At 44.6% G+C, this 18,458-nt stretch overlaps 1 protein-coding gene across 1 annotated transcript in view; it reads left to right on the top strand.

Moving 5' to 3' along the window:
- Positions 1–667: 667 nt before the first annotated feature.
- RBM26 (RNA binding motif protein 26) overlaps positions 668–18,458 on the top strand; it is a 101,807-nt gene continuing 84,016 nt past the window's right edge. The window contains exon 1 of the mRNA XM_048852920.2: positions 668–1,044. Within this exon, the coding sequence (XP_048708877.1) occupies positions 974–1,044 (71 nt within the window). The 5' untranslated portion in view covers positions 668–973. The remainder of the gene's footprint in view (positions 1,045–18,458) is intronic.

Below are 18,458 nucleotides of genomic sequence, written 5' to 3'. Positions count from 1 at the left end.
GAATAGAATTCTGTATTCTGAAAAAATAGAATACATTCTGCCTGATCATGAGCATGTCATGAAGGACTGGAAATACCGGAGACACAAGAAGCCACCAAAGACGTAGGCACTGCATTTGAGATGTTCATGAACAGAGTTGTGCAAAATTACAAGACACCAAGAAGGATGCAGCTGTAGTGCTTCACAACAATAGGCTTGAGTAGCCAATTTTAATCTGTGTGATTTTAAAACACGAACTAAATCTAATTAAATGGCCGCAAAACGTACAAGGGAGCCACACAGCTCATCCTCCCCCTCACGGGCTCACCACGCCTTGGCCCTCACCCCTCTGTATATTCAACCCCCCCGCCATTTCAATTCCTGGGGGGAAACACTGGTGGAACGCTACCAACAAAACCCATTCCCCGCCAGAGCCTAAGAGCAACACCTTCCGCAGGGCCTGGGCCTGGGCAGTGAGCCCCATGAAACTCCACCGCCCCGCCCGTTCTCTCCCTGAGCGGCCCCGCGAGCGCCACAGGGCGGATCCCCGCTGCCCCGCGTCTCCCTCTCTCGCCCCGCCCCGGCTTTTCCTCGGCGCCCCGCCCCTCGGGCTCATTCCCAGCGCCCTCTCTTTCCTCGCGAGGCTTTTATATTCTCGCGACATTTCAGGGCCGCCATCTTACCTGTTCGTGTTGCGGCTAAGGGGGAGGGGCGGGGACCGCGCGTTTGGGAGCCACGATCCGGGCTCGGGTCCTTCGTTTGTCCGGGATCTTCCCCGTGCGGTCGGGATCTTTGGGGAGGCTGCGGCGAGAGCGGGGGCCCGCCGGGTTCCGAGCCCTCCGCGGCGTCGGGCCCTTGTCCCGTCTCCGGGGATCTAGACTGAGCTGGGCAGGCAGCTCGGCCGAGGGGCGCGGAGGAGCTGGGACCCGGCCTGCGGCCGGGGCGGAACCGCCGCTGCTGCTGCCAGGGAGGCGGGGGGCCCGGGCCGCTCTGGATGGTGGCGAAAATGATCATAGAAAACTTCGAGGCCCTGAAATCCTGGCTCAGCAAAACCTTGGAGCCCATGTGAGTAGCTGGGGTAAACCTCCCCCCACAGAGCCCGTGTGAGTAACCGGGGTTACCCCTCCCGGGACACCGCTCCCCCCTCCCGGGACGCCGTTCCCCCCACAGAGCCCGTGTGAGTAACTGGGGTAACCCCCTGGGATAATTCCCTCCCTTCCTCCTCAGAGCGTATGTGAGTAGCCAGGGTAACATCTTCTCTATAACAGCCCGTGTGAGTAACTGGGTAAACCTTGCAGCATTCTGCACCCCTCCCCTATAGAGCCTGTGGGAATTACTGGGATAAGTCTCCTAAAACACTGTCTTCTCCCCCGCTGAGCTGGTGCGCTTTTACAAATGGTCAGTGGGTTTTAAAAATTCTAAGTATAAGAGATGTGGGTTGAAAGCTCTTAGATGGAGGGTAGTTCTTAAGCAGAACATGTAGTTGTGTACCACAGGCAGCAACTTAAGTGTAGAAAAGAATTAGAAAAATGTATCACTGGAGTTAAGATTTGTTGTTTTATTTTTGAGTTCTGTTTTTCAAGAAGCTTAATTTTAATTTAGGAATGGTTAAAAGCTAAAGTTTTGAGTTATTTTGTGTGTGAACATTTCTAAAAAAGGGGCAAAAGTTTTTGCTGGAGAAATGATGCATAATTCTGTTATGAGACACTGTATGCACACAGAGGGAATTGCTGGAAGTCCTGTGAGGACTGGTAGCACTCAAGTGGGGCTATTCTATGTCCACAACGCAAATGTGGTCATGGTAGCAGCTGCTGAACTGTGTTACCTCAAGCTTTAGCCTATACTCCCTGACAAATCATCCAATCCGAACTGAAAATACCATTGCATGGTAATTAAGAGGTTATGTGTATGGAAAGGACTCAAGTTAGAGGCAATCAAGTTTTAATTCAAGTTAATTTTGCGATGAAGAGACACTCTTAGATAGACTTACAGGACTGTCGAGTTATGCCAAAACTGTCGAGCTGCCCAGAATTCAAATGGTGCAAAGGAGTTTGTCATCCTTGCGAAAAAAAACCCCATAGCCCGGAGCTGTGTTGTACGCAATATGAAGGTGGAACTCTTGGGACATGTCTACACTACAGACTTATGTCGGTATAATAACGCTGCTCAGGGGTGTGAAAAATCCACACTCACTTCTCCGGTTGACATAGCTACCACTTCTCATGATGGTGGGTCAACTAAGCTTACAGGAGAAGCTCTCAGTCAGCATAGCACATCTTCACTTAAACACTGCAGCTGCGCCGATGCGGCATTTCAAATATAACCCTGCCCATAGAAGTGACCTAATAAAAGAAATAAAAATGTTATTAAAGCTAATGTTAAAATCATATAATACACAGGTTGAGAAATGAGTGTTTGTGCATCTGGATATAGTGCTTGGATTATCCACAAATACAAAGGTCTTCCAGCAATTCCCTCTTTGTGCTCAGGAAAGACGGAAGTTCTCCCACAATTCACTGAGAAAGAGTTCCTAGAGCATCTCAGCTTATTGCAGTGCAAAGAATGTACCATGGAATGTCCTCCTAGAAGTCTTAGTGCCACACATGAATGAGTGCAGTGCCGGTGTGGACACAGCGGCTCCAGTATTTCCGGGTGTGGCTGCTCTCATTCAAACTGGACTAATAAAGGGATTAATTTGGGCATAGATATATTGAGCTAACTGTAGTGCAGACATATGCTGTGACAAATGCAGCTTGTCTCCACCTGCTTATGAAGTACAGCACTGCGTGGTCTCTGTAATGGAAATACTGTGTCCCTGGCATATCTTCTACACAGGGCTTGCAAAGGGGTCTTCAGAAAACAGCCTTAGGTTGGACATTTGCAGTTCCTGTGCCAGGAGAGTCTCCTCCCCAGGCCATATCTCTGGCTTTTAGAGTCCCTTTATGTCATTCCACCCTATTCATTTTTTGTAAAGGGGCTGAAGTGCAGGTGAGGATCTCATCATTTGTGTTTAACATTCACTAGAACCAAGTTCTGGTTTAGCAAAGGTCTAAGCAGTTTTTTATTTTTATTTTCATTTTCCTTGAGTTTGAGCCACCAGTCTGTAACAGGAAGTTTCTACAGTCTAGTCTCCTGGTTTTGAAAACACTGCTTTGTGGTAACATCAGTGACAGTGGTAGTACTTAGGTGAAACTGTGGTTCTTTAATTTTCACCTATTTATAGCATAAATGTCTTGTTTTTAATTACCTTCTTGTAAATCAAACTTAGTTAAACATCTTCTGTTGGCACATTGACTTTCCTCCATACATGGTTTAAGACTCCCAGGTACCGTATATACTTGATTATAAGCTGATTCGTTTATAAGCCTACTCTCCCCCAGCCCCCCCAAAAGATGGATAAGTAAAAATAGAAAATTTTTATTACCCATTCATAAGTCGACCCTATAATTCAGGGGTTGGCAAACTTTGGCTCCCGGGCCATCAGGATAAGCCGCTGGCGGGCCGAGATGGTTTATTTACCTCGAGCGTCCGCAGGCATAGAGGTAAACCGAAGTAAACAAAGTGTCCCGGCGCGCCAGCTGCTTACCCTGATGGGCTGGGCAGCAACTGGTGGGGAAATTTTTTGGGGGGAGAAGCTGGGGGTCAGGTGAGTAACCCCTGTGACCATCCCCCACGTGACCCTACCCGTAGCCTGGGACCCCCACACTCTCCCCATCCCATCCCTTCCCACCTTATCTGGCGAGGATGTCTCTGGCCTGGATGGAGCTGCTCTGGCAGTCTGGGCAGCACAGCCGCAGCCTGCTCCGGCAGGCCAGGCAGCATGGCCACAGCCTGCTTTGGGTGGTGGGGCCGAGCGGCACGGCTGCAGCCTGCCAGCCCCGGAGCTGCAGCTGGGGGGAGAGCAGCGTGGCCAGAAGCGGAGAGACTCTGGCTCCACCTCTTCCCCTCTGGCTCTGCTGCCTCTTCTTGCTCCCTCTGTTGGGGGGAGGGGCTGTGTCCCGCCTCTCCATCTCTATACCTGTTCATAAGCCGACCCCCTTCTCTAATGCTTCCCTTTTTTACTAAAAAAAATTAGGCTTATGAACGAGTATATACGGTATTTAGTTTTTTTTTTCTTTTGGTTTGGGATCTTTGTGCAGGCTTACTTGGTTTGCTAATTCAGATATATAGAAAAAGTTTACTGTTTAAAATGTGAATTAAAGAGTTTATATGCCATAAAGGCAAAGCCTCATTAAAATGGGAAGTGTTCCTTTCACTGTGCTATGGATTTTCATATTGTAACTACTTATTACAAAGAGAATAAAAAACAAATTGTTTAAACACCATTTCTAACTAATATATATAATACTTTCATTTACAATATTACATGGCAAAGAATCTGTCAAAGCACTCCAACCATTATTAGTTTCTAAACAGTCTTTCCTTCTTTCCATCATTTTACTCTTGTCCAATTCTATATTGCTAGCTTTCTCAATTAACTGTACTCAAATTCTTGCTCAGTCCCAACTCTTTTGTAAATTCGTAAATTAGGTGAGTGGTGTGGTCTGTCCCACTCTGTTGCTTAATAGAATGAGCAAGTCAACTGTTTAGTGACCGTTAAGGTTGTGGCTGGATACCACCCAAAACATTAAAAGATTGGACAGTCTTAAAATGAAAGACTTGTGCATCCTTTCTACCTTAGTGTTAATTAATAGCATAGTAGGTAATACAATCAACTAACTCTAGAATGCCACAAAGCTTTCTTTTCCATCTCTAATAGATACCGAAAAGCGATTATGTATCCCAACTTTGTCAAACTTACATTCTAATGTAAACAGTGCATTTATATCAATACTAGCAACAGATCAGCACATCTGATTGTCTCAAGGCTTGTCTTTACTTGCTTCTGTAGTGCTTCAGTGTAGGTAATCTACCTGCCCAAGAAGTGGTAGCCAGATCAGCAGAGAAATTTGTCTGTTGACCTAATGCTGGCTGTACACGGGGCCTTAGGTTGTCTTAACTACCTTGCTCAGGTGTGTTGATTTTCACACTGCTGAGTGACGTAGCAGGGTTGAGCTAACATTTTGCTGCAATCTTAACTGCCATTGAAGATAATTTTTGTTTGCTGATTTCCTGGTTTTGTGTACCTCAGTGGACAGCTCTCTAGAATCAGGAAAAAGGGACCTGTACCTACTTGGGAATCAGGAGAAACTGCTGCTGTTGCTGCTAGTTTGCCCTCCTGAAGAGTGAGAGTGGCTGTGAAGTGATTTAGTAATCTGGGTCTATGCTTGGTTATATACTACGTATGTATCTGGTGAACCTTGTAACTGACACTTGTAATCCCTCATAACTCAAGCCTGACCCCAGATGTACAGTACATTCCCTCTTAACTTGTGTAAATTTGATTTTAAATATTAGCTTTAATAAAAGTTTTAATTCTTTGTTTATAACACTTTATCCCCCTTTAAAAGTTTACTGAAAGTGAGCACAACAAGAACAGCCCTGCACTTGAGCATTGACAACATGACTTGTCAATTGGAGGGAACCTTTGTGAAGGAATCTGTCATTGCTCTTCTACCAAAACACTCTCATGGAGTCTCATCCTCTGGATTGGGCACAGAGTGGTATGCAAGCATACTCTGACAAGTGAGGCACTTTGTAGGCCAGCCACTGTGGGAAGATTGACACACATTCCCAGTGTGTTACACAAATATTTACCAGTTAGCAGTAGAACAGTGGTGATCAAGAACCCCAGATTCTATCACTGGCTCTGGGAAAGTGTAGGATTTACAGTGGTTAGAGGTAAGTTAACTGACACTGCTTTAGTGACTTTGAAAGAAAATCAGATGCACTGGGATAAGATTGGCTTTTTCATGTTAGAGACCTGGGTAACTTCTCTGATGGGTACGGATCAGCATTCATGTTGCACTCCCTGTCAGTTCCTGGCCTGAGCCGGGGAAACTAATGATCCATCCAGCGGACCAAATTCAGTGATGAATCCTGATCATGGGCCTCCTTGAGGCACGTTGCGCCTACACTAAGAAAACTAATTTTAAAAATAATGGGGACTGTACAGTACCTATTCCTTTTTTTCTGAGTTGAGGTTCTTGACCTTAGTCAATAATAATTATAGTGAATTGCATTGCAATTTAAAAAGTTAGCTCTAGAGTTCAGGGGTATGTGGTGAAGGAATCTGTCTGTCTCTTCTCCTACTTTCCTGAGTGAGTGACGGTGTTCATGGTGTGGCAGAGTTTTTGTCAAATGAAAATTAGATTCAGTTTGGCAGATGTTTTCTGTGATGGCTAAAAAGTTATAAAATATTTTGTAAACAAACATTACTTATGTATAACTTATTCTAGGAATCTAATTAAGAAGGAGCAACAGTGTGGCCAGATGGGCCTGTCCCAGAACATTAGGTTTCTTACAGAAGGGTACAAGAAAAGTGAGATAATCCAGTTCAAAATTGCCCCAAGAGGTGGCTTTCATTGTCCTATTATTCTCTCTGTATCACTTTGTTTTTTATAAAAACACCATTAAAAAATTTAAACAGTGTCCAAAGTTTATATTCTGGTTCTAGTTTTTGCCATTTCCATGAGATTTTAGCAAAATAAAGGTTGAGAGCTCCTGTTAAAAATGAACTTTGTACCAGCTACTGCTGCACTTTAATAGCAGGTTTCCCTAAGTGTTGCAAGAACAAAATCAGGTAGATGAAGTTAAGGGGAAAATGAGGCTGGAGGAATTTTGACCAACAGATGAAAACTATTGATGTTCATATTTTCAAATCTTGGGCAAATCTGAGATTACATTAGGAATGAATAATTGAATGAAGTGATGATCTATAGTACTCATAAGCTGTGGAATTCAGAGGTGTTGACAGTTGTGAGGATAAAGGCTGATGATGACCCATTCCCCCTCTCCTTTGCAGGTAGAAGCTGCAGTCTGAGCTGGAAACTGAGAAAACATTCTGTCCATCTAAATGTTTCAGGCCTTTCTTCGTGTAATGACTTAAATAGTAGTTTAAATGTTTCAGCTTGGTATGTACATGGTCAGTTTCTGTGTCCTTGCTTCCCTCCATGCTTTTCCAGGTTAGAAAAAATTTGCTTGAGAAATAGTTACAAAGGAATTAGAACAGTGCATTGTTCATTCAGTGTGTACTCCTGGGGGAATTCTGCACCACTGCGCAAGTACAGAATTAATTTCCCTCGCAGATTTTTTTTATTTTACTTCTGCAGAAAATAGATTCTGCTGGGGAGGTGATGCAATTACACCTTTCACCCAACAGGGCCTTCTGTGGCACCAGAAAAGAGGTAGCAGGCTCAAGGTTGTAGCAGGCAGCTATGAAAAGGGAGGGAGCAGATGCTGCTTTCCTCACAGCACCTTGTTCGCAGGGCCAGAGGACACACAGGATATATATATATATATATGTGTGTGTGTGTGCGTGAATGGACAGAGTGGGACACGTGGGGCTGCTGGGGGTGGAGGGGGGTCACATAGACTGGGGTTCAGAAGGGCTAGTGGGGAGGGGGACAGACGGACAGAGGAGCTAGTGGGGTGACAGCTTTGAGCCGGGGCTGAATGGGAATGGGGGGTGCAAAGACAAGTGGGGATGGAGAGAAGGAGGGGTGCAGGAACACAGAGGGATAGGAGCAGATGTGCCTGAGTGAATAGGAGAGGCTAGGGGTCAGCGAGGATCTGCATGGGGGAGGCTCCCTAACAGTCCGCTGCTCAAGCTCCCCCCCCCATCCCGTCCCCCAGAAAAACCCAATATCCTGTTCTATACTTCTCCCACCCACACCCAACCACCTTCGAGTTTCACTCCCAGGCTTCTTCCAAGCAATTTCTTCGCTCTCCCTCAGCTCCTCCTTTAGCCCTGACTCCACCAAGCCTTTGCACTGCTTCTGAGTGGTACAGTAAATACTTTTCTGTATTGTAGTTTAAATGAATTATTACTCAGTTGTTTATTAATATGCTTAAGGAATATTAATCTATTTGTCAAAAATCATTTCCGGAATCTTTTTTGTTGTCTGTATTGTTACAGACATACTTGCTGACAGGTATTTTGAAATAAATTATCAAAATAATTGAAACTGATGTGATTCTATTGTATTATTTTGACAAATAAAATATGCAGAATTTTAAAATATTGTGCACATAATTTTTAATTTTTTGCCACAAAATTCCCCCAGGAGTAGTTACTGTCTGTAACAATTTTAAGTACTTATCAACTGTATCCCCTTTTGTTGTAATGGTATAATGTAGACTTGGCATAACTGTTTTAATGGATGCGTGTTTCATAGCATTATAGAAATGTGGGGCTGGAAGGGACTCAAGAGGTCATTATTCCAGCCTCCTGTATTGAGTCAGGACCAAGTATGCCTAGACCATCCCTGGCAGGTGTCCAACCTGTTCTTAAGACTCCAATGATGGGATTCTACAGCCTCCTTTATAAGCCTATTCCAGTGCTTAACTATCTTTATGGTTAGAAAGTTTTTCCTAATATCTAACCTAAATCTCCCTTGCAGATTAAGGTGATTACTTCTTGTCCTGTCATCGGTGGACGTGGAGAACAATTGATCGCCGTCGTCTTTATAACCGTCCTTAGTATATTTGAAGACTGTTATTAGTCTCACCTCAGTTTTCTTTTTTCAAGACTAAATATGCCCATTTTTATTAAATGAATCTCTATAACAGAACCATTCTTGACCTTTCCTGCATCCTGGCCTGTCCTTTCTCAAATTCCCTGAATTGCTTCCCTCACACCTTGCCTTAAGAATGCATCAGAGGGGCTCAACACTCTGGTGGTCTTCCTATTGGGTCTTGGTGCCTACATATTCAAAGTTTGTATCTGTGGGGCTTAGATTCCTGAAAGTTTGCAGTTTGCTGTATCCAGTCCAACAGAGGCTGCCAGACATGCTGGTCCCTTTCTGATGTATTCATTTTAACATCAAGATTGGGTATCTTGATAAAAGTTATGCTCTAGTTCAGTATTTCTCAACCTTTTTAGGTTTGAGATAGGGATGTAAGAGTTTAACTGGTTAACCAATAAGCTTGAAGCTTTCTGGTAACTGTTAAACTCCGCCCAGGGTCCAAGCTGCCGACCCATGCCCAAGATCCCAGCTGCCGCCCCGCTTGCTTAGGGTCCCTCCCGGCTGCTGGCCACACACCTAGGGTCCATCCCAGCAGCCGGGACCCCGGGCACAGGGCTGGCAGCCGGGACCCCAGGGATGGCAGCGGAGCCTCACGTAAAACATTGGGGTGCTGCAGGTAAACGTTTAACCGTGTAACCGATAGAATTTTAATCGGTTACATGATTGCTGGTTTTGCACGTTATTTATACCCCTAGTTTGAGGCCCTTTATTCAAAGTAAAAATGTTCATTGCTACCTTATGTTTATTATAAAAGTAATATTTAAATATGTATCAATAACAATAAGCCTATATGATTTTGACAGAGAATACTTACCTTAAAGTGGAAGAGTATGCCGGAAGTCAGGACTTGAGATTTTCTTTGCGTTAGCTTGTAATACATCTTTCGATGTCTTCCACCTCCAGTTGCCAGTTATGACTCACCAATTGAGAAACCATAGTCTAGTTCAACCACAGATTATTGGATTCAGTGCAAGAATAATTGGGAAAATTTTTGCTGACCTGTTATACAAGAGGTCAGACTAGATGATCATAATGCTCCCTTCTTAACATCCTCTCACTTAACGTTGTTTCGATCGTACGTCCCTGCTCCATTACAGAACATGCTCGTTTAAAGTTGTGCAGTGCTCCGCTATAACATCGTTTGGCTGCCTGCTTTGTCCACAGCTGGCAGCCTCCTATCAGCTCCCCCCGCCCCCCAGCGCCTCCCACCCACCGGCAGACCCCACAGATCAGTGCCTTCCCTTGCTCCTCCTGCCCGTGGCAATCAGCTGGTTTGTGGCTTTCAGGGGGCAGGGAAGGGAGGGGGAGCCTGCGTGCCAAGTCCTCGCTTCTGCCTCCGGAAGACTGCAGACCAGCTGATTGCCACAGGCAGGAAGCAGGGGAGGAAGGGGGGAGGAGCAAGGACGCGGCATGCAGAATAAAGGGGGAGGAGGTGTGGGGGGAGAAGAGGCGGGTTAAGCGGGGGGCTTGGGGGAAGGGGTGGTGTGGGCAGGCTGAGGGTTGAGCCCCCCTCCCCTGGTGCTTCACAGTAGGGGAAGCAGCCACTGCTGCTGCGCAACGTGCTTCTCCTAGCCTACGGCACCTTCGGCCTCCTTACCTGCCTCATTGTCTGCAATACCAGTGAGCTGTGCCTGTGTGGAGTAAGGCAGGGGCACCTCCCATTGCTTCATAATCAGCAATGATGATCGTAATATTAAATTTTCTTTAAAATTGTTTAAAACTTATACCTGTATTAAATTGCTTGTTTAAAATGTATAGGATGCCTTTTGTCTGGCAAAAAAAAAAAATTTCTCTCAAACCTAAACCCCCCTATTTACATTAATTCTTATGGGGAAATTGGATTCGCTTAACATTGTTTTTTGCTTAAAGTTGTATTTTTCAGGAACATAACTACAACATTAAGTGAGGAGTTACTGTAATATGAAAATGAATAATGCAATCCAGTGTTCTGTATTTTGATAACTGAATTTATTTCACATTTTCCCAAAATTTTTAGTTTTGGTATGCTGCAGCAAGTTCTGTACTAGCAGTGTTTAACTGCAATGTGGGAACAGTCAGGGGAAACCTGGAGATTTTGTTAAATGAGTAGGAGACATATGAGGCTTTTGGTACCTGGAAAGGCAGAGGAGGCATTTTGGTATTGTGGTTAAACACATTATTTTGATACTTCTGAAATGATTAGCAGTAAAATAGTTAAGTGCTGACATTAAATTGTCCTTTTTTAGGTATCAGGGTTAACAGTCCAGTTAAACAATGGAACAGTTATATATCTTTTAGAGTTATTGCTCCATGCTGTCTGCGACTTGGGGAGAGATTACTGCATGTTTTATGCTTGATTCAAATTTTCAAAGCAACTTAGCTTTGTACCCATAAGGGCTAGAAATATAATTTTTAAAAAATTAAATTTTAGGCCTGGTCTACACTTGAAATTTTGCCAGTATACCAGTGTTGGTTAGGTGTGGTATTTTGGAGACATCTCTATACAGGTAAAAGCCCTTAGTGTAGATGCAGTAATGCTAACATAAAAGTGCTTTCACTGGTATAGTTTATTTCATTTGTTGAGCTGGTATGTGTTGTTCCGGCAAAAGAACTTTCTTGCTGGAATAAGCTTTCTCTCCACTAGGAAGGATTGCTGGTGGTCTGACAGGGTGGGCTGGCACCAGTAACGGATTACCTGCTGGCTATTTCATGTCTTGAACAGTATTGCCAAAACCAAGTATTCAAAAACAGTGGGGCAGGTCCGCAAAAATCATGACTACATTAAAAATTTAGTGGTTTTATTATTTTTTTTGCATTTTTGCTTTTGGGTTTTTTTGTTTTTTTTTTTAAAGTTGGGCTTATTTACCTTTGGTTTCTGAGTCTTTAGGGTACACTTGAGATACATTTTTCAGCTTTTCACTGCCACTGTGAGAGCTAGAAAGTTACTTTAAAAAAAAAAAATTGAAGCCGAGTTGCTCATATTATGTCTTTGCTCCAGGAGCTGGAGCTTTAAGAAAAAAATATCTCAAAACTTGGAATAAAATTGCAAGAATTGGCAACATGTAGCAAGTCAGAGGCAGCAAAGCTTTTAAGCCTCTTAGACTGAAGCACTGAGTTTCTAGTTTTGATTTCTTCCCTTTTAATCTTCTTCTTTTGGTGCATGTATAGTTTATTTAGTTAAATAAAACCAAGAAAATTTCATACACAAAACTGATAAAAAAAAAAGTTAGTTGTGTAGTGAAACACTTAAGTCAGCAATACAACAGTTAATTGGGAGTGTAGTCGTAACACTCCTCATGTATATACAATTTCTCATAGATTGTTTTGCATCCTAAAACATGTTCTTGTATTTTTTAAAAAAATCTAAGAATTGCCATACTGGGTCAGACCGGTAGCTCAATATCCTGTCTTCTGGCAGTGGCCAGTACCAGATGGTTCAGAGGGAATGAACAGAATGACAATTATTGAGTGAGCCACCCCTTGTCATCCAATCCCAGCTTCTGGCATTCAAGAGGGGACACCCAGACTATGCGGTTGCGTCCCTGACCATCTTGGATAATAGGCATTGATGGATCCATCTTCAAGGAACTTACCTAACTCTTTTTTGAACCAAGTTATATTTTTGGCCTTCACAACATTCCCTGGCAATTAGTTCCACAGGTTGACTGTGCGTTGTGTGAAGAAGTACTTCCCTATGTTTGTTTTAAACCTGCTGCCTATTAATTTCATTGGGGACCCCTTTTTTGTGTGTTTTGTGAAGAGGTAAATAGCACTTTCCTATTCACTTTCTTCACACCATGATTTTATAGATCTATATCATATCCCCCATTATTTGTCTTTTTTCCAAGCTGAACAGTCTGTCTTTTTAGTCTCTCCTTGTATGGAAGCTGTTCCATACACCTAATAATTTTTGTTGCTCTTCTCTGTTCTTTTTCCAATTCTAATGTATCTTTTTTGAGATGGGGTGACCACATCTGCATGCAGTATTCAAAATGTACCATGGATTTATACAGAGGCAATGTGATATTTTTTGTAGTATTAACTATCCCTTTCTTAATGATTCCCAACATTCTTTTAGCTTTTTTGACTGCCACTGCACATCGAGTGGATGTTTTCAGAGAAAACAGTGATTCCAAGATCTTTTTTGAGAGGTAACAGCTAATTTAGACCCCCCCCATCATTTTATATGTATAGTTGGGATTATGTTTTTCCAGTGCATTGCTTTGCATTTTGTTACCTACTTATGAGAGGGCCTTCCTTTTTATCCCATGACTGCTTAGTTTGCTTAAGAGCATTTTCTCTGATTCTATATAAAAATGTTGTAATTTTATTAAGACTAGTGAGGATAGGTACTAATAAAGATTAAAAAAAATATTCTGGTGTGTTTCTTATTATCCCCACACAGTTATTTCTCTTAAAAGTAACTGGTATACACCTTTTGAAGAGGGAGGGAAAAGAATCTTGCTTATATGTGAAGTGACATTATAATGAAAATTGCATTAAGGAACGTTAAAATATTAATCTTACCAAGTCAAGCACTCCAAAGGTAGGAAATACTAGAATTAAGATTGCTCAGGGAAACTGCATCTCCACCACTAGACTCCTCATTTGTGTAGGTCCACAAAGATCAATTCTTCCTTCGGCCCTATTCAACTTCTAGATGCAGCCACTCGTTGAACTGGTCAGGTGATGTGGACTCACGTGCCAGCTACGTGCAGATGAGATACCGCTCTGCTTGTCTCTCACCATTACTCCTGAGGGCATTCTGCGCCAAAACATTTACAATTCTGTACACAATAGTTTAAAATTTTGAAAATATTATTTGTCAAATAAATGTGGTAGCTTCAGCGTGGCACTGGGGAGACCAGGCTACTGGCTGCACAGAGGTGGGAGATGACGACTGTGTGGCCTAACACAGCACAAGTACTATGCCTGCCCCAGAAACACACCAGAGCCCTGCCCCTGCATGCCAGGTGTACCAGTTGTAGGCAGGCAGGCTCGGCAAGGCAGGATCCAAGTGTGGGGGGAATCCAGATGTGGGTGGAAGGGTTCTGTGTGGGCGGCTCAGTGGGGGATCTGGGTACAAGAGGGGGGGATCTGGATGCACAGGGGCTTGTTGGGGATGTTCTGGATGCAACAGTAATGGGACTCTGTAGGGGGGTCCATGTGAAGGTGGTTGGAGCTCAGCAGGGGGGTCCGAGTGTGGATGGGGATAGAGCTCAGTGGGGGGGTCCAAATGCTGGGGGAGTGGCGCCCAGTAGGGTTGGGATCCAGGTGCAGCTGGTTGGGGCTCGGTAGGGTGGGGATCTGGGTATGGGTGGCTCATCAGGGTGGTGCAGGGGGAATGGGGCTCGTTGGGGGGGGTTTCTGGGTGCTGGGCGGGGTGAGGCTGAGTGGTGGTATCTGGATGCACTGGGGTTGGACGGATGTGGGAGCAGCTCCCTGTACACGGATCCCTCCTGCTGCAGCTGAGGAGCAATGGGTGCAGGAAGCCTGTGGGGAGGGGAGTTTGCAGAGCTTCCTACAGCTGGGGGAGAAATCTGGAAATGGGTTTGACCTGGCCCTGGATGCCGTGCGTGGGAAGACACAAAAAAGAAGCTAACAAGAAATGGAAGATTGAACAAATGACCAGGTAGTAATATAAAAATATTGCTGAGGCGTGCAGGAGTGAAATCAGGAAGGCCAAATCATACTTGGAGTTGCAGCTAGCAAGAGATGTCAAGAGTAACGAGAAGGGTTTCTTCAGGTATGTTAGCAACAAGAAGGTAGTCAAGGAAAGTGTGGGCTCCTTACTGAATGAGGGAGGCAACTTAGTGACCGAGGATGTGGAAAAAGCTAATGTACTCAATGCTTTTTTTGCCTCTGTCTTCACAAACAAGGTCAGCTCCCAGACTACGGCACTGGGCAGCACAGCATGGGGAGGAGGCGACCAGCCTCGGTGGAGAAAGAAGTGGTTCGGGACTATTTAGAAAAGCTGGACGAGCACAAGGCCATGGGGCCAGATGCGCTGCATCCGAGAGTGCTAAAGGAGTTGGCGGATGTGATTGCAAAGCCATTGGCCATTATCTTTGAAAACTTATGGCGATCAGGGGAGGTCCTGGATCCCATCTTTAAAAAAGGGAAGGAGGAGGATCCTGGGAACTACAGGCCAGTCAGCCTCACTTCAGTCCCTGGAAAAATCATGGAGCAGGTCCTCAAGGAATCAATTCTGAAGCACTTACATGAGAGGAAAGTGATCAGGAACAGTCAGCATGGATTCACCAAGGGCAAGTCATGCCTGACTAACCTAATTGCCTTCTATGATGAGATAACTGGCTCTGTGGATGACGGGAAAGCAGTGGTCGTGTTATTCCTTGACTTTAGCAAAGCTTTTGATATGGTCTCCCACAGTATTCTTGCCAGCAAGTTAAAGTATGGGTTGGATGAATGGACAATAAGGTGGATAGAAAGCTAGCTAGATTGTCGGGCTCAGCGGGTAGTGATCAATGGCTTCATGTCTAGTTGGCAACCGGTATCAAGCGGAGTGCCCCAAGGGTCGGTCCTGGGGCCAGTTTTGTTCAATATCTTCATTAATGATCTGGAGGATGGTGTGGACTGCACCCTCAGCAAGTTTCCAGATGACACTAAACTGGGAGGAGAGGTAGATATGCTGGAGGGTAGGGATAGGATACAGAGAGACCTAGACAAATTAGAGGATTGGGCCAAAAGAAATCTGATGAGGGTCAACAAGGACAAATGCAGAGTCCTGCACTTAGGACAGAAGAATCCTATGCACCGCTACAGACTAGAGACTGAATGGCTAGACAGCAGTTCTGCAGAAAAGGACCTAGGGGTTAGAGTGGACGAGAAGCTGGATATGAGTCAACAGTGTGCCCTTGTTGCCAAGAAGGCTAACGGCATTTTGGGCTGTATAAGTAGGGGCATTGCCAGCAGATCGAGGGACGTGATCGTTCCCCTCTATTCAACATTGGTGAGGCCTCATCTGGAGTAGTGTATCCAGTTTTGGGCCCCATACTACAAGAAGGATGTGGAAAAATTGGAAAGCATTCAGCGGAGGGCAACAAAAATGATTAGGGGGCTGGAGAACATGACTTATGAGGAGAGGCTGAGGGAACTGGGATTGTTTAGTTTGCAGAAGAGAAGAATGAGGGGGGATTTGATAGCTGCTTTGAACTACCTGAAAGGGGATTCCAAAGATGATGGATCTAGACCAGTGGTTGCCAAAGTTGTTCTGCCGCTTGTTCAGGGAAAGCCCCTGACGGGCCGGGCCAGTTTGTTTATCTGCTGCGTCCTCAGGGCCCACCCGCCAGGGGCTTTCGCTGCAGAAGTGGCGGAACAAGTTTGGGAACCGCTGATCTAGACTGTTCTCAGTGGTACCAGATGACAGAAAAAGGAGTAATGGTCTCAAGTTGCACTGGGGAGGTTTAGGAAAAACTTTTTCACTGGGAGGGTGGTGAAGCACTGGAATGTGTTACCCAGTGAGGTCGTGGAATCTTCTTCCTTTGAGGTTTTTAAGGTCAGGCTTGACAAAGCTCTGGCTGGGATGATTAAGGTCAGGCTTGACAAAGCTCTGGCTGGGATGATTTAGTTCTTGGTCCTGCTTTGAGCAGGGGGCTGGACTAAATGACCTCCTGAAGTCCCTTCCAACCCTCATTTTCCATGATTCTGTGATAAGAGGAAGTCCCGTCCTCCCCAGTCCAGCCAGGCCTAGCAGCTGCGCCCAGCGCAGCGTAGGTGCCGCGTCTTCTCCAGTCCCGCCCCACAGTGATATACCTCTCTGCCGCTGCCCTGGGCACCCGAAACATACTGTGGGGGGGTCGCATGACCACTTTTGTGACTTCCCTTTGCTTCCCTGTCAGTCATTTTTCTGCGGGGGGACAAAGAAATCTGCTGGGAAATGAATTTTGCGCATGCGCAGTGCACCATGCTACTACAACCAAGCTGGCCCAATGTTTGGACCAAATCTGCTTATGAACGAAGAACAGCTAGTTGAAGCTGAATTGAAGCAAGATAGAAGTGATGCTGCTGCACAGAGCTGAAGTTTGCAGCCACTGTGCAGTCTCCTGTGGCTGAAGGTACATAGCCACAATTAGTCAATTCAGTCCGTAGTTTGGGAGTGCTCTGATTTCCCTCTGACATAAGTTATTAAATATTAATATGCTTCAGTAATACTTTCTACCATCCCTGGCTGGCCAGGAGACTTTTATCCTGGGAGACCATGACCTGGTTTCAGTTGTTCATGCCTTTGTTGCCCGTGGACTGGACTACAGCAATGCAATATACCTGAGCATGGAGCTTTCAGCACTTAGGAAGCTCCAACTCCATAGTACTTTCTGTAGGAAGCTCCATAGTACACTGGAGCATGTCTTCTGAGCAACACAGGTTACAGTGAACACATCAGACCTGGCCTCCACTCCCTGCACTGGCTTGCTATATAATACGGAGTCAGGTTCAAGCACTTGGTCCTTATTTTGAAGGCACTCAGTGTCCTGGGCCCAGCATATCTAAAAGTTTGCCTGATGCCTCATGGTGAAGACTGGAGTTGACACCTTCCTCTTCTGGCACAATGAAACGCTTTACGAGGAGAGTAAGCTCGTTCTGTGTGGGAGACAGAATTTTCTTGTGGGCAAGCCTGAAACTGTGAAACAAACTCCCTCAGTAACTAAGGACCACAACAAATCTCTCCATTGTCCACTCCAAGTGGAAGGCACATTTTTTTGACCTTGCCTTCTCAAATATGAGCAAAGAGAACCTTGTTTATATATTTAAAAAAAACCAAACCCCCAAATCCAGCAGCAACAAAATATAATGCTCTACTGCAGTGGTTTTCAACCTGTGGTCTGTGGACCCTGGGGTGGTCTGCACACTATGACTAAGGGATCTGTGAAATTTGGTCATTACTGTAGAACAGTGTTTTTCAATCTGTGGTCTATGGACCCATCAGGGTTCGCAGACTGTCTCTGATTTCCAAAAGGGTCTGCACCTCCGTTTGAAACTTTTTAGGTGTCCTCAAATAAAAAAAGGTTGAAAACCATAGCTGTACAGTATACATGTTTCCCCTTGGTGAGAGGATGAGAGAGAAAACAATAAATCACAGACGTTCGTCATCTCACTTAATATAATACTGGACGATGCTCATATCCTACAGTGATGTGTGGTATAAGAACCTACCTATCTTAGTCTTAATTCAGCCCCATTGTGTGTATGTATTATGATAGCCTTACCCAACATCATATAGAAAGTCTGTGGTCAAGCCTGGAAAACTATTAAACTCTCCTAAATGCCAAGCCAGATGTTTAAGAGCATCTCTTCTTAATCACAGTCTATCCATTGAATGAAGACACGTTCTGTAGGACAAGTAGTGTGTGATGATGTAAATAAAGACTGCATCATTATGCATAGTCATTGAGGGTATTGAATTAAGTTTGCAGGAGCACCTTTAATTTTTGCATTTCCCAGTTTTTGAGTGCTTGATCATGCAAACTCTAGCATCATTATTTTAGCTTAAGCTTTATGTATTTCCTTAGTTTTTTAAAAATTAAAAAAAAACCTCAAAGTACGGCTGCTACTCTGAGACCTGTCAAGATTTCATTATGTGGAACCATACTGACATCCCTTCCTCCAGAGGTCATCCCTCCTGTCAAATTTCAAGTTGCTGCTCTAAAACATGGGGGCACTAGAGCATCTCAGAGAAACAGTTGAAAGAAATGTTTAATACTGACAATTTATTTTTCTCTAATCTCCTTCTTGGAAACAGTTTAGTTGATTTTTTTGCTGAGCCTTTAAAATATGTATGTAAAATCCACCTGATGTAGAGATTTGGCTGGGCTGGACATTGTGTGCAGATATCATAAGCAAGGAGGATCAAGCCAC

Source organism: Caretta caretta, chromosome 1 (assembly GCF_965140235.1).
Source record: "Caretta caretta isolate rCarCar2 chromosome 1, rCarCar1.hap1, whole genome shotgun sequence".
NCBI lineage: Eukaryota > Metazoa > Chordata > Testudines > Cheloniidae > Caretta > Caretta caretta.
The sequence above is the reverse complement of the archived record's forward strand: the minus strand, read 5'-3'. Positions and strand labels throughout refer to the sequence as shown.